The following is a 13,170-nucleotide window of genomic DNA, read 5'->3' as shown; positions in this document are numbered from 1 at the left end:
ATGGCTGATGTATGTATGAGTGTATGTTAATAAATCTGGAATGCAGTAATGTAAGTGGGCGGGGCCACGGGAACGTGTAATAACGTCACCAAAGGTGGGTGGAGACCGTGGCGTCACACGGCCGGCCGTTAGCACTGTTAGTATGGACTCGGTGTATTCGGTGTCCTGTACAAGTCGTTTGGTTATAAGATTAATATGATAATCACATAGGGACACGTTGTTGGCTCTTTTGAATAAAGGAATCTGACTTTTTCTGAGCTTTAAAAGACGCGTTTTCCTATAAAACAGGTTCCTTTTCTCAGCTGCTTCGTTAGCTCCAGCCGCTAGCTAAGGTTAAGGGTTTCAAGAGGGGAAAATATGAGCTTTTCCACTTTCCATTCATTTATTTTCTTTCTTTCAGTCCAGTGCTCTTTCTGCGCGTCATATTTATGTTTTTCTTCGGTACACAACGGTTCACAATGTTTGTGACCACCTAAACGATTTAAAACGCTGCTTTAGGGTTATCGTAAACAAGCTGAAAAGTAGTAGGATACTGAAATAAATAGTTATTTCGCCGGTAATGTCTGGATATTTTCGTCTTCAAACACTTGAGTCAGGTTTTAAATGGCTCTCCGTTTGGGCACAGGGCGTTTATCCAAAAGCTTCTTAAATATCTCTTCTAACTTTATGCGACACAGAGTCCAGGAACAGCCAATCAGGTGAGTAGAATTTTCCATTCCACCTTAAAAAAAGGCAGTTATTACATTCTGGGGCTTCAGAACATAGCTACATCTTAAAAGCACTGACAGGTGAAGGGGATACAATTGATTGCGGTTACAGTGGCTCCTGCCAAGGAATGGTGTATATACAACTGTTAGGAGGTAATTTGTGGTACTCACCTGTCAAAATTTCAGTTCTGTGTTGTTGTTTTTTGGTGTATACTTAAGATGCAAATTGCCACAGACGTGTGTATGTATGTATATTTATGTATGTGTTATGTATAAGCACTTGTGCCGATTGTATCTTAATTGAAATGCTTACAGGACTCACGGCTATACTTTAAAATGCGAAAGTTCTGAAATAAAGTGCTGAGACGAACCTGTAAAAGGCAAACCCTGACAAAATAAAAGATAAAGGCCTAACTATTACTACTATTTCTGTAGTAAACATTACTAGGCTGTTCGCCTCTTACAGTGGTGCAATGTTCTACAGTTTGCTCAGAGATACTTTTTGTAGTACTTTGTCACAAATATTCATATTGCCATGTTTTATTTCAACATATTATAGCCACCTAATGTGTTATCTTTGTTTTATAGACACCTTGCAGCATGTGGAGTCCTAATGACAAATACCCAAAGATGGATGTACTGCCGGAAACACAGAGCGACACCTTCACCTCCAGCTCGAACTTTCATCAGTTTAGCCAACAAACGAAAACAGTATTCTGAGCGAAGGATCATGGGGTATGTTCATATGTCAGCATGTGACTACTGATGATGATGATGATGATGTCAGTCCCTTTATGAAGCTCCATGTTGCTGCCCTGTAAATGTGTTAATGTAAACATGGCCTAAACACCTCTGTGTGACCTTCTGAGAGCATTACACTGCCCTCTGTATTATAGCCAGTTTAATCTACTTCTAAGACATTCTTGAAGCTAAAGTAACACTGGCACATTGATTCAGAGAAAACTTGGTTCTGGCCCTGTGTTTTCTATTAATGCACAATCTGTTTTGATTATAAAATGAGTAAAAAAGGAATTGTCAGTTCTGTATGGTGCAGTCAGGTTACTATTATTGCTTTTCTTCATCAGGTATTCCATGCAGGAGATGTATGATGTCGTAGCGAATGTAGATGACTATAAACACTTTGTCCCATGGTGTAAAAAATCGGAGACAATAATGAAGAGGGCCGGCCATGCCAAAGCCCATCTGGAGGTTGGTTTTCCACCGGTGATGGAGAGGTACACCTCTATGATCACGAATGTTCGCCCTCACTTAGTCAAAGTAAGCACTGCCAAGCAATGTCTTCGATATTAAACTCTTCATTGATAAATCGGTGGTTATGTGTTCTTCATTTTCAAGCGTTCCTTTTGACTGGAGTAAAATGTTGGAAACGTACAGACTGTTTTCTCACATTCCACTTTTTAGGCCGTGTGCTCAGATGGAAAACTTTTTAACCATTTGGAGACGATATGGCGCTTTAGTCCTGGTATTCCTGGATATCCGAGGACATGCACGGTGGATTTTTCTGTAAGTTTTAATTAAAGGAACTTTTTAATTACATTAAGTGGCTTTCTTTCATACAACTTTTTTTTTTTTAAATAATTTATTTAATGTATTGAATGCTGCTTTTGTTCAATTGCCTTTTATTTTCTGATAAATGTCCTTAAAAAAACAAACTAAAGTTTATTAAATAATTTGATCATTTATAACTATAAAATAATCTTAAATAACATTTATGTAGGTAATGATTCATCACTGTTGTCCTATTTGTTCAAGAAAGAGGTCAATTTTATTGTGGATGCAACAATGAATGAATGGTTTATTGTGTAAACAAAAGAGTTTCATGAACCGAACCTGAGAAGGCGACGTAGTTGAAGTGTAATGATTTTAATGTGTTACTAAACTGTAACCATTTTCTTCTTTTTACAGATATCTTTTGAGTTCCGGTCAATTCTACACTCACAGTTGGCCACGATGTTCTTTGATGAAGTTGTGAAGCAGATGGTTGCTGCCTTTGAGAATCGTGCTGGAAAACTCTATGGCCCTGAGACTCGCATCCCTCGAGAACTCATGTTCCACGAAGTGCATCAGACTTGAGCAAATTACGCTTTGGAGTTCATCTTTCTAGCTGAGATATTTAATATTTCTCATTTTGAGACTGTTGTAAGCATGCATTATAAATATTTAGGATTTATTTTACATGTTTTAAGAAAGTTTATGATTATATTTGCATATTTCATGTGCTCAAAACAATGGTCTTCTGATATAGTGCCATCATCCTTACGTTGATCTCAGAATGAGAAATATGCAATATCTGCTAGATTAAAATGATTTATTTTGCCAAGACTTATTTGTGCAGTGCTGCACAGCAGTTACATATTTTACATGTTTTCTTTTATGTCTATTTTGCTCTGTCAACTTTACGTGAAAAGCAGTGTCCAAATTGAACTACAGCATTTTCATCTTCATTTGTGTCTAGGTTTTTCTTACCTCTGTTCTAATGGTCCTACGACATGCCCTCTCCCAGGGAAATGGGATATTTATGCTTTTTTTTTTTTTTTTTTTTTAATTATTCTGCATCTTGGAGGATTATTGTGGTCAAGCTTTGTGTTTATCTGCATAGCAAACTGGTCCTTTTAACACACGAAGAATGGTCAAAGTATTAAAGCACTAGAGCTTATTTATTTTACCCACTTTCCATCCAGGGATGTGTCGTATGGTTTTATCTTCCTGACATTTGACATTTGGAAAGTAGCAAGCTAAAGGATAAGTGTGCATGTATGATATTGCAGAAAAATATGAAAATCTCAGTACCTTTTATTTGCCAATCTGGATTAGTTATAGCTTCAAGACTTTCTACTGTGAAAATGCTGTAATTACTGTAAAGTGCAATAAGTTAAGATGATAAAATATATTATTTCAACTGTGCTGCTGCTGCCATGTTTGCAAAAAAGATAGTTGCACTGGTTTATAATTTATAATACAAGGTACACGATATGCAAACTAGTTTCGTCACACTGCTATGGCAGTTATTTGGCCAACGTACAATATACAAGTTACTGGCTAGTCCTACTTTATCAAGTGGTCACTTTACGCAGTGCCGAGAGTTGGGTATAAAATCCTCAAGTTTAAAACCTTACTTTTAAAAGTCCAGATAAACTCAGTTATACCAAACAAACATCATCTGCTTCTGTTGCTGAAAAAACTATTCTTGCAGCCAAGTTTACAAAATGTATAGTTTTATTTCTCAAAGGGCATGAATGATAACAATTGTGTGTTAATAAGAAGGGCTCTGTGAATCCCAATCAAAAGGACAAGATCCAAAACTAATGGAAATGGGGGAAACAAGACAATGGAATTGTAACAGTACTTAGATATATATCTAACACTTGTGAGCCTAGGGGGAAATGAGAGATTAAAAAAAGTAATCAGTAAACAGACAAGTGATCTTTAGGGCTTTGTGGCTCATTAAAAGAAAAGGTAAGCAATGGAGGTTAAATAACACTTCAGGCAGATTGTAGAAACACTCTTTCATACAGAGAGGCCTACAGTTTTCACCAACACTTTTAAATCATCATCATCTTTTTTCCATTTCAGGTCGCGGTGACGCTTTTAAATGGAAATACAAATTAGCAAACCTTAAACAGAAGCATGTGTGAATAGCACCTGGGGCTTTTCTCAAGCCAAATACACAATGGACAATCACAAATGCACAAAACCAGATTGTAAAAAAAGGCATATGACTATCAACTCTGGCCGATATGTTTAAGACTAGTCCTAAAATATACAAAAACATACTCTACCACATTTCATTTTAATCCAATCTGTCCAATTAGTCAAGTAGATTTTCACACTAGAACTGTAAATGTAAATTCATGTACATCCAATAATATAAACTATAACTCACAGAGCAACACAGATTATTATGGCCCCTAAGTTCAAGTGTTCTGGAGAATGAGATCTCCGATACTCAGCTGTCATTTAAAGATTTAAGGTAGTGCTAATGTTGTATTTAACGTGGCGCTGATGTTATAGTTCATCGTGAGGTATCTTCAGTGCATGGTCACAAAGGTCTGCAAACACAGTTTTAAAAGAATCAGGTTACACTCTGTCCATTCAAACAGCATCCAGTTTCATTAAGACAGCTCCCATAAAAAAATACAAAGAAATATAAGCAATCTTTAAGATAAAAGTAATGTACTGAATGATATTTTACCCGTTCTCTGGCTGCAGAGTCTGTCTTTAACGTTTTCTATTTCATGAGCAAAGAATTCGATTATTTCATCCTCATTCTGTTCAACAATGGTTTCACACTGTGGAGGTAAGAGGAATAAGTTACAGTTAATTCTTGAAAGCATATAATATCTATTAAATACTGGGCATTAATTGCAATCATATATTAATTTAAAATAAACATTTATTACAGAGAATTAATTTAGGAAACACATGCTCTACTGGTAGGATGCTTTTTATCTATATTTTATTAACTATTTTAAAAAGTATTGGTTTATACAACATACACCCAGGAGTTTTAACTGCTCACTGTTCAGAGCAGCATGTTAAAACCATCTCACGCCATCCTGCCCAACACATAACTCATCAGCACATCCACACTATGTGCACTACTCGCAGTTACGTCTAAGCTTTTATTCTGACCCCAAAGCACAGTAGCATTGACACTGAAAAGCTAGAGAAGTTGTGAAGTGTTTGTATACAGTACAAAAATGCAAACACACTGCATATAGGACTCAGTATTATCAGCAATTTCAGGCCTCTGCATGGAATCTTAAAATAATTCCCATATGGATACCAAGGGACTACTGTTTTCTTATAGTAATGGAGGGTTCCATATCTAAACACTGTGGGACCTTTATCATGGCAGTGAGATGTCACAGGGTGGAAAGAGACATTTCCCTCAACAATAAAATCAGTGAGAATTCATTGTCTTACAGCGAACTTTAAGCTGGAGCTGACTCGTGTGTCCAGGCTCACATCGGACAGGTCCAATGATGTTCCGTCACGTGAGGTATGTCTTACGTACGTTTTACGATTAGTAACAGGATCCACTCGTTCACCGTAATCTTTCATTCTCTCACACACCTCCTCCATCAGTTCCAGGAGATTACCCTCCGAACGAGCAAGAGGAACCTAAAATATACAGTGATATATAGAAGGGAATCAGATTTTACAATGCAATAGTTAGAACAAATGGATATTCATAGGTCATAAATGCATTTAAATAGCAGTCTTTTATTAATCATAAGGTATGCATCAAATATTCTGTACTAAGTCTATTTTATATACAGTACTCCCCATGTGGGGGGCACTCTGGGCCAAAAAATATTATTTATTCATCTTGTAGACTGAACTTTACACAATAAACAATAATGAAAGACTTCCATTAAAAATCTTTGCTAAATATTGGTGATAAAAATGACATGATATAAAAATGATAAAAATGTAAATCTCCCACCTCTTTAACTGACTGACTGCCATCTGGATTTATCCGAAAGGAACCTGTTTGGATCATTTTCTTCGGATCTACTTGGGATATGGCCCAATCCATTTCATCAACTAATGCTCTGCAAGCTGAAATTGACCATAAAATAATGGTTAATTGTATACAATATTATTTTAGAATTTAAGAGATTAAAATTAAAGCCTGCAAAGCCTTTTCTCTAAAAATCTACACTTAATACGATAAGCACATGCATCTTTTATTTTAAGTAAATTAGTAAAAACTCCTGTTTATTCTGTTGAAATTATCATTCCTTGTTTGCATTATGTTTAAAAGAATGCACACTGTCTCTAAAGTCTGGGAGTAACTTACAAAATACTTTGACTCTCATTCTTAAATTAAAAATTCAAACGTGTGATACCTCCACACTTGATGTCCTGGCTCTGTCTGGCTCCATGAGCGAAATTATTTAAAAACAGCCATCCACAGAGAAACACGATGCAAAGCTGGTGCCCCATATTCACCTGGACTGAAATAACCACAATAAAGACACATTTTACTGCAGGTTATCCAATAATAATGAACTCTGAGAAACATTCACATCTATCGCAACAAGTTTACATCAAACATTGTAACGCCACGGGACATCAACGCCAAGAAAGCAGTGGTTCGGATTTTCTGAGAGAATTAATTTTACATAAAAGCTTACTTTTCAGTGTAATATCAGCCTCTGGTTAAGAGCTCCACTCACTCCACCGCGATCAATAGAACTGATGACGTAGACAACTCGCTCTTTCTAAAGGTTGACCGAGTAAATGCCTGCAGTTCCAAAGGACCCCGATTGCCGGTGGTATTGTCCCAAATGGCTACAAGCTTCCTATAAAGAATGCACTTGGGCCTCAAGATCAAGATCCCTAACACGAGCGCCCCAGTCTTTTGAGAATTTTAACGATTTAAAAAAACATTAAGTTAATTTTGTGTTTTAAACCATACGTTTAAGGCAGAATTAAATATTTTGACTACAGCACTTGATATTTAAATTTGCAATTTAAAACGTGTGACTTAAGCCTCGAACACAGCTATTTGATATATTGCCATTTAAATATAAATATAAAAGTAAAATGCATTTACTCGTTATAATGACAGAAAAAAGAACTACATAAAACAAATAAAATATCTTGTTTTTAAGGTAAAATGGGAGCAAAATAATGTAAAATCGTGGCAATTTTGAGCTTCCATACAAAACAAATCTATTTATTCTATTTATTAAAATATTTTATATGTGAACATACATCAGAAGTAACTGGATACAGAAGAAAATATGCAAATACCTTTACATAAGCAATGAGACAGGCAAATATAGATTAAGTAAAAATATGTTTTTATTAAGTGCCAGTCCCAGTGCAGGATAGACAGATTTTTTGTCAGCGTTCTTTATTTTTTACATATATAATATAAAATATATACTTCAATAATATCACATAAATATTTTAGTGCATATTTCACATTGCTATGGCGAAGTGAAAATCTACGATCTACAAAATATATTTTTACATTAAATGTCCTGTGGATTGTTTGTAGATCAGTGAATCTGCGAAATAATTGTGCAACCTGACTCGCTCTGACACTCCCGTCCCGTGTGCTGTGCTCATGGAGGGACGATAACATCTGTCCTCTGGAAACGTTAACATGTTTCATTTCTGTAAACAAGCGGTTTTTATGCACAAACGTCAAGCTGTGAAAGCGGACTTCGACGTAAGGTACAGAACAGAAGAATTATTTAACAATATGTGTTTCTTTCTAAAAAGCCAGTGTTTCTTGTTCGCCAGTTTCTATTTGGAATTTCCGTTCTACCTTAAATATTGCCGGAGTTCTTCACCGGTGACTGACATGTCAGAATGGAACTGATGCACCACTTAAGGTGGAAACAGTATAAAACTAGGAAGCTCCTAAAATTGTACACAATTTGTTGAAATATTTAAATGTAATTGAGACCATTATTTAATATATTATTTTTTAAAATTACCGTGTGTAGATTCCTTTATTCTATATCCATTTATTTTATATCCATTTATTTTTACGTGGCCATTTTAAAAATATATATCCCCGGCTGTTGTTACTCTCCTTTTAAAATACATGTCAATGACCTCTATTCTGATTGGCTAAAGCAAACGTTAACGGTTTTTATAACTTCAGTGTGAATGGGCGGGTCTAATGGCCAGGATTGTTAAACATTTTATTAAATTGAATTGAGTGTACTCACTTCAGATTTGTATTTGCAGGTTTGTAAATATATTTACATTATATATTTATTTTGTCTTGTCTCAGAGTGTTTTTTCCGAGTTGCAGCAGTTACTCCACTTCTCAAGCCAGATTGGGTGTTCTTCAGAGGGTAAATGACAAGTATCAACGCTTTCTGGAACAACGTTTTCCTCGATTTTATGTGTATTACCACACTCTCATGAGAGGTAAATATATGCTGATCTTCCAGAAAGACTAAAGCTTTTATTGTTTTTATATTGTAATTACAGGGGCACATACATAGTAGTTCCAGGGGCCTGGAGGTTGTGGGTTCGATTCCAGCTCTGGGTGACTGTCTGTGAGGAGTGTGGTGTGTTCTCCCCGTGTCCGCGTGGGTTTCCTCCGGGTGCTCCGGTTTCCTCCCACAGTCCAAAAACACACGTTGCAGGTGGATTGGCGACTCGAAAGTGTCCGTAGGTGTGAGTGTGTGAGTGAATGTGTGTGTGTCTGTGTTGCCCTGTGAAGGACTGGCGTCCCCTCCAGGGTGTATTCCCGCCTTGCGCCCGATGATTCCAGGTAGGCTCTGGACCCCCCGCAACCCTAAATTGGATAAGCGGTTACAGATAATGGATGGATGGATACATAGTAGTTTCAGAGTTTTTCTGTGAATAGGCTATGTCACACTGGATGGTACTATTTGATGATTTCTGTCATCCTTAATGTCTCAAACCTATGTTTTAGGACTCCAACTCCTCTTTCAAGATGTAAAAGAAGTCAGAAGAATAAAGAGGAGTATGCGAACTAATAACCTCTGCTACAGAGAGCTGCCATATCGGGACATGGAGAGACTACTTCTGGTAAAGTTGTTTTCTCATAGACAGTTTTTTCCAGTTACTTTGGGTGTCTGTAAATAAGCTTGATCCTAAAAAAAAACCAGTTACCAATTCTTCAGTTACTTTACACAAAACTGGATTTGCAGTGGATTTTCAGAACATCAGCAGCATTTTTAAACCACTATGTTGGTTTAAACATGTGGATGAGGGTAAAATTAAAATCAGACCATTTTTAAAATGTCAGATTAACTAGACACTACTAATACAAAGCGGTAAACTTGCAGTGACTCCAAAAAGTATATGTATATATTTGTATGTATATTTTGAAAAAGACCTGCTAGGTGTTCTAAGTTTTTCTGGTAAATGTGGCACTTTAAGTGAAGCTGTAAATTCTCTATCTCCTCTAGTTTCGAAAGGACATGATTAAAGCTGTCCCTTTGTTTGTGATCTCTCTTCCTCCGTTTGCTATTGCTCTGGTCTTCACCCTAATGTGAGTACGTTTGTGTCACCAGATGTGGCTTTTGCTGATGACACTGATGGTAGTTACATGATGACAGTGGTCAACTCTTGATTTTGTGCAGGTGCCTTTTCCCTCGACAGCTTTTGTTCAGCCACTTCTGGACTCCACAGCAGCAGAGAAAGTTTCAGGCCATTACTCAACTGAAGCGTTCAAAATACCAGACAGAGGTTCTGCAGAATGTTGTGTCCACGATTCCTCGTATCAGCGAGTGGCCAAAGCGAACTTTGCTCTTAAACCTCTGTACCAAGGTGCGGGTTCTATGGATTTGTCTAATTTTTATCTTCTGTGTGAGGTAAAGTGTTATTGGGAGCAGAATTGAGGCATCTGCAAATGTTATAAGTCAGTGTCATAGAAATACTGCAGTAACGTCTTTTCGGATTCAGACACTTAAACTCTTGAATATCAACAGATACCAATAATAATTCAATACATTTACATTGTATGCAACTAAGCTTTAAATTAGCTACTTTTAGTTTCTCACTAGAACATTAATAAACTAATAACATGGCTGGTTATTGCTGGATATTACAACTCTTGTTTAAATCTGGCTAAGAATTAAATGAACAAAGTCATGCACTGTTATAGTTATTATACTTGGCCATGGTAATTCAGGCTAGATTTGTTACTCAGTCAGATCAGCTTTGTTTAGATTTTTCTTACATCTGGTCTATTCAGGTTTGTTTGTGAGTACTTTTAAATGTCAATGCTAATTTCTCTGTGACAGATCCAAAGTGGAGCTCATCCCAGTGTTTCTGAGCTCAGTGCAGTTCGTGAAGTCTTCTCTGGTCCTCCGCTGGGAGTCCAGTCTTTGGAACCAGGTCATTTGGTCAGTGTTTGTTTTCTCCATTTATACATCGATGTGCACCATTTCCCAGAGGTTTTTTTTGTGTTTTTTCCTCATCTTTTTTGTCCTTCCCCTTTTACCTCCCCCACCATGTTATTTCTGTTGTCTTTAATCCAGAGATCCCTAGGCTCTCAACTCCCTGTAATTGTGTGGTTGCCCAGTTTCCTGCTGCGAAGGCGGCTCACCACAAAAGCTCTGGACATGCTGTATCTGGACCGAGCTTTAGACTCTTTAGGCCTGGATCAGCTCTGTGAAGAAGAAATCAAAAGGGTTAGACATCATTCTCTTTCAGTAAAATCATCAACATAGTGCTATATTTTCATAAAACATCATGTCCTTAAAGTACCGCAGCAGATGTTTTTATACACATATAAAATAAAGATGACCTGATTGCAATTTAAAAACCACTTCTTTCAAAAAGATTTAGACAAATCCTGAGTTTTCTTACAAATATTATTGTATTAACATAGGAACATTATGTAATATTTGTACTTTAAATTACAGCTTCAAAATCATTGTGATGCTTCACTAATAGAGAGAATTGAGCTTTTGTCATTGCAACTCTGGTCTCTATACTGCAGAAAATGCACTATGTAACCTTTGGAGGAAGATAGGAAATCACTTCTCCTCCCTCCCCCTCCCCATTGATTTCAGTAGAGTGCTGTAAAAATGAACTACACCAGTGGGAGCCAAAAAACCCAAATCTTACTTAGTGTTTCTTTAAAGTTTTGCTCCTCTGACTACAGGCGTGTGACCTTCGAGGTCTTGACCCCAGTCGTCTTACCTCCATTCAATGCAGAGATTGGCTTCAACAGTGGCTCCAGCTGTCAACACAGGTCAAAGGTGAGTCAAGTAAACCTCCTCTATTAACATGGGCACACACCACACAACATTTAAAAAACAAATATTGCCACAAGAGCTGGAGAAATATTTTATTGGCTCTCATTTGTGTGCATTCATCAGATAGATCTTCAGGAATATTGTATGTAATATTATAGTCAGATGCTATTATATTCTGTGAATTAGAGCACCTATCATATTGCAGAGATGATCTACTGTACCTCAACCCTGACATGAATTAAGCAGAAAAGATGATGATGATCTACTGTTACCTATTTTTAAGACTAATAATTTATATTATTTAATATCTTGTTTCTACAGTTTTACTTAAATAAATCTGAAATATGAAAATTGACAGCATTGTTATTACAGCATTAAAATTGTCAAACATTAATATTTGTTGGATCCTGATTTTTCTTATTTGATGTTGTTCTTAGAGTCTGAAAACTCACTGCTGCTGCACAGCATGGCAATCTTAACCCTCAACTATCATTCAGAACCAAAGTAAAGGAAGAACTGTGGCCTACTTCACTTTCTCTTGGTTTACAGAAGAGGTTTCATTTCAAATAACCACTTCACTTTAAAGAGTTTACACCACAGACAAGCTATAAAAAGGCCAAATACAAAATCTGTCAGGCCAGTGACTGTTAATAGTCTTTTGAATGTTTGCTGTTTTATGGAAGTATATCAGTGTCAAAATTAAAATGACAATTTGATATGTAAAATGTCCGTTTATTTTTAGGTTTGTGTTGAAATGTGCCATTTGTAGATATAATATAGTCATAAACGAAGAAAGATAGATGTTTACACTTCCACAAATAAATAAAATATGGCTAAATCTTTGCATTTAAGGCTCAAAATGAAATCCCTAATGAATATTGCAAGTGTACTTCGCCTTTTTATTGACTTGTATTTAAAGCTACTGATAAAAAGTGTAACTAAATATTTGATACCTGTAAAAAACAAGACAAATTTAAATGGCTGTGTCAAACTAGATTACTATTATTTTTTGAACCAAAAAGTGCAAGAGTGGGATATTTCCAACCAAATATTTGGATGCAATCATTTCATTTTCATATTAATATACTTTCTCATTATATCCACTTCGACTGTGAAATGTTTTGTAAAATCATGTAAGGCTACATTTGGAACAGGTTACTCACTGATTATTTATTAAAACCAAGACTATTATAGCATTTAGGTTTTGTGGAAGTGAGAATAAATGGGACCATCATAACTATTGGACAGTCTGTTTACTGAAATGTAAAAAACAAATATTGAAATATCAACGTGATTAACCATGCATCTGCCTTTTACTTTCTTTTGCCATCATCAGTGCATTCAGTTTTATACAATGTCTTTGACATATCAACTCTTAATAATTCTGCTGATAAATGCCTGCTGCCTGCAATGACTTTTTTACATGTATTGTTTATTTCAGTTATTAATTGCAGTTTGACCTCAAACCACTGTTTGTTTATCTCAGGTTAATTCTTAAGTTTTATTTTTTTTTATGTTGAAATGCAAATGTATTATACACACATGGGACTTAAAAAATAAATAAATTGTATGTTATGAATTCTCGCCCTTTTCTTGTATATGTTCTCTGTAAAGGTGGGGTGACCAGACGTCCTCTTTTACCCGGACATGTCCACTTTTTTAGACTTAAAAAAATGTCCGGCATTTTGTTTTTCTAGCGCTTACATAGAATTTCGAGAAGTTTCGTTCAC

The 13,170-nt window shown here is 36.1% G+C and overlaps 3 protein-coding genes across 6 annotated transcripts; 2 read left to right on the top strand and 1 right to left on the bottom strand.

The window, feature by feature from the left end:
• Positions 1-89: 89 nt before the first annotated feature.
• On the top strand, positions 90-3,889 carry LOC136696660 (coenzyme Q-binding protein COQ10 homolog A, mitochondrial-like). Its single transcript, XM_066671254.1, has 5 exons — positions 90-698; positions 1,296-1,442; positions 1,793-1,985; positions 2,130-2,231; positions 2,634-3,889. The coding sequence occupies exons 1-5, from the start codon at positions 604-606 to the stop codon at positions 2,799-2,801; spliced, it is 705 nt and encodes a 234-aa protein (XP_066527351.1). The 5' UTR covers positions 90-603; the 3' UTR covers positions 2,802-3,889.
• Positions 3,890-3,943: 54 nt separating this feature from the next.
• cnpy2 (canopy FGF signaling regulator 2) lies at positions 3,944-8,262 on the bottom strand. Of its 3 annotated transcripts, none has more exons than XM_066671257.1 (6): positions 8,189-8,262; positions 6,584-6,691; positions 6,178-6,293; positions 5,655-5,852; positions 4,921-5,017; positions 3,944-4,777 (listed from the first exon to the last, which is right to left on the bottom strand). In XM_066671257.1, exons 2-6 carry the CDS (start codon positions 6,678-6,680, stop codon positions 4,734-4,736), a joined length of 552 nt encoding a protein of 183 aa, XP_066527354.1. In that variant the 5' UTR covers positions 6,681-6,691; positions 8,189-8,262; the 3' UTR covers positions 3,944-4,733. The 3 variants fall into 3 exon arrangements, with proteins under 3 accessions (XP_066527354.1, XP_066527352.1, XP_066527353.1); XM_066671255.1 differs by lacking the exon at positions 8,189-8,262 and adding an exon at positions 6,872-7,028; XM_066671256.1 differs by lacking the exon at positions 8,189-8,262 and adding an exon at positions 6,784-6,860.
• On the top strand, positions 7,758-12,983 carry LOC136696659 (LETM1 domain-containing protein 1-like). 2 transcript variants are annotated; one of them, XM_066671253.1, is made up of 9 exons: positions 7,758-7,922; positions 8,491-8,630; positions 9,145-9,260; positions 9,644-9,726; positions 9,818-10,004; positions 10,481-10,582; positions 10,718-10,870; positions 11,327-11,443; positions 11,878-12,983. In XM_066671253.1, the coding sequence occupies exons 1-9, from the start codon at positions 7,852-7,854 to the stop codon at positions 11,917-11,919; spliced, it is 1,011 nt and encodes a 336-aa protein (XP_066527350.1). In that variant the 5' UTR covers positions 7,758-7,851; the 3' UTR covers positions 11,920-12,983. The 2 variants fall into 2 exon arrangements, with proteins under 2 accessions (XP_066527350.1, XP_066527349.1); XM_066671252.1 differs by having other exon boundaries at positions 7,768-7,922; positions 11,347-11,443.
• The last annotated feature ends 187 nt before the right edge of the window (positions 12,984-13,170 follow it).

Source organism: Hoplias malabaricus, chromosome 5, assembly GCF_029633855.1.
Source record: "Hoplias malabaricus isolate fHopMal1 chromosome 5, fHopMal1.hap1, whole genome shotgun sequence".
NCBI classification, from domain to species: Eukaryota; Metazoa; Chordata; class Actinopteri; order Characiformes; family Erythrinidae; genus Hoplias; species Hoplias malabaricus.
This window is presented reverse-complemented; position numbering and strand designations above follow the sequence as displayed.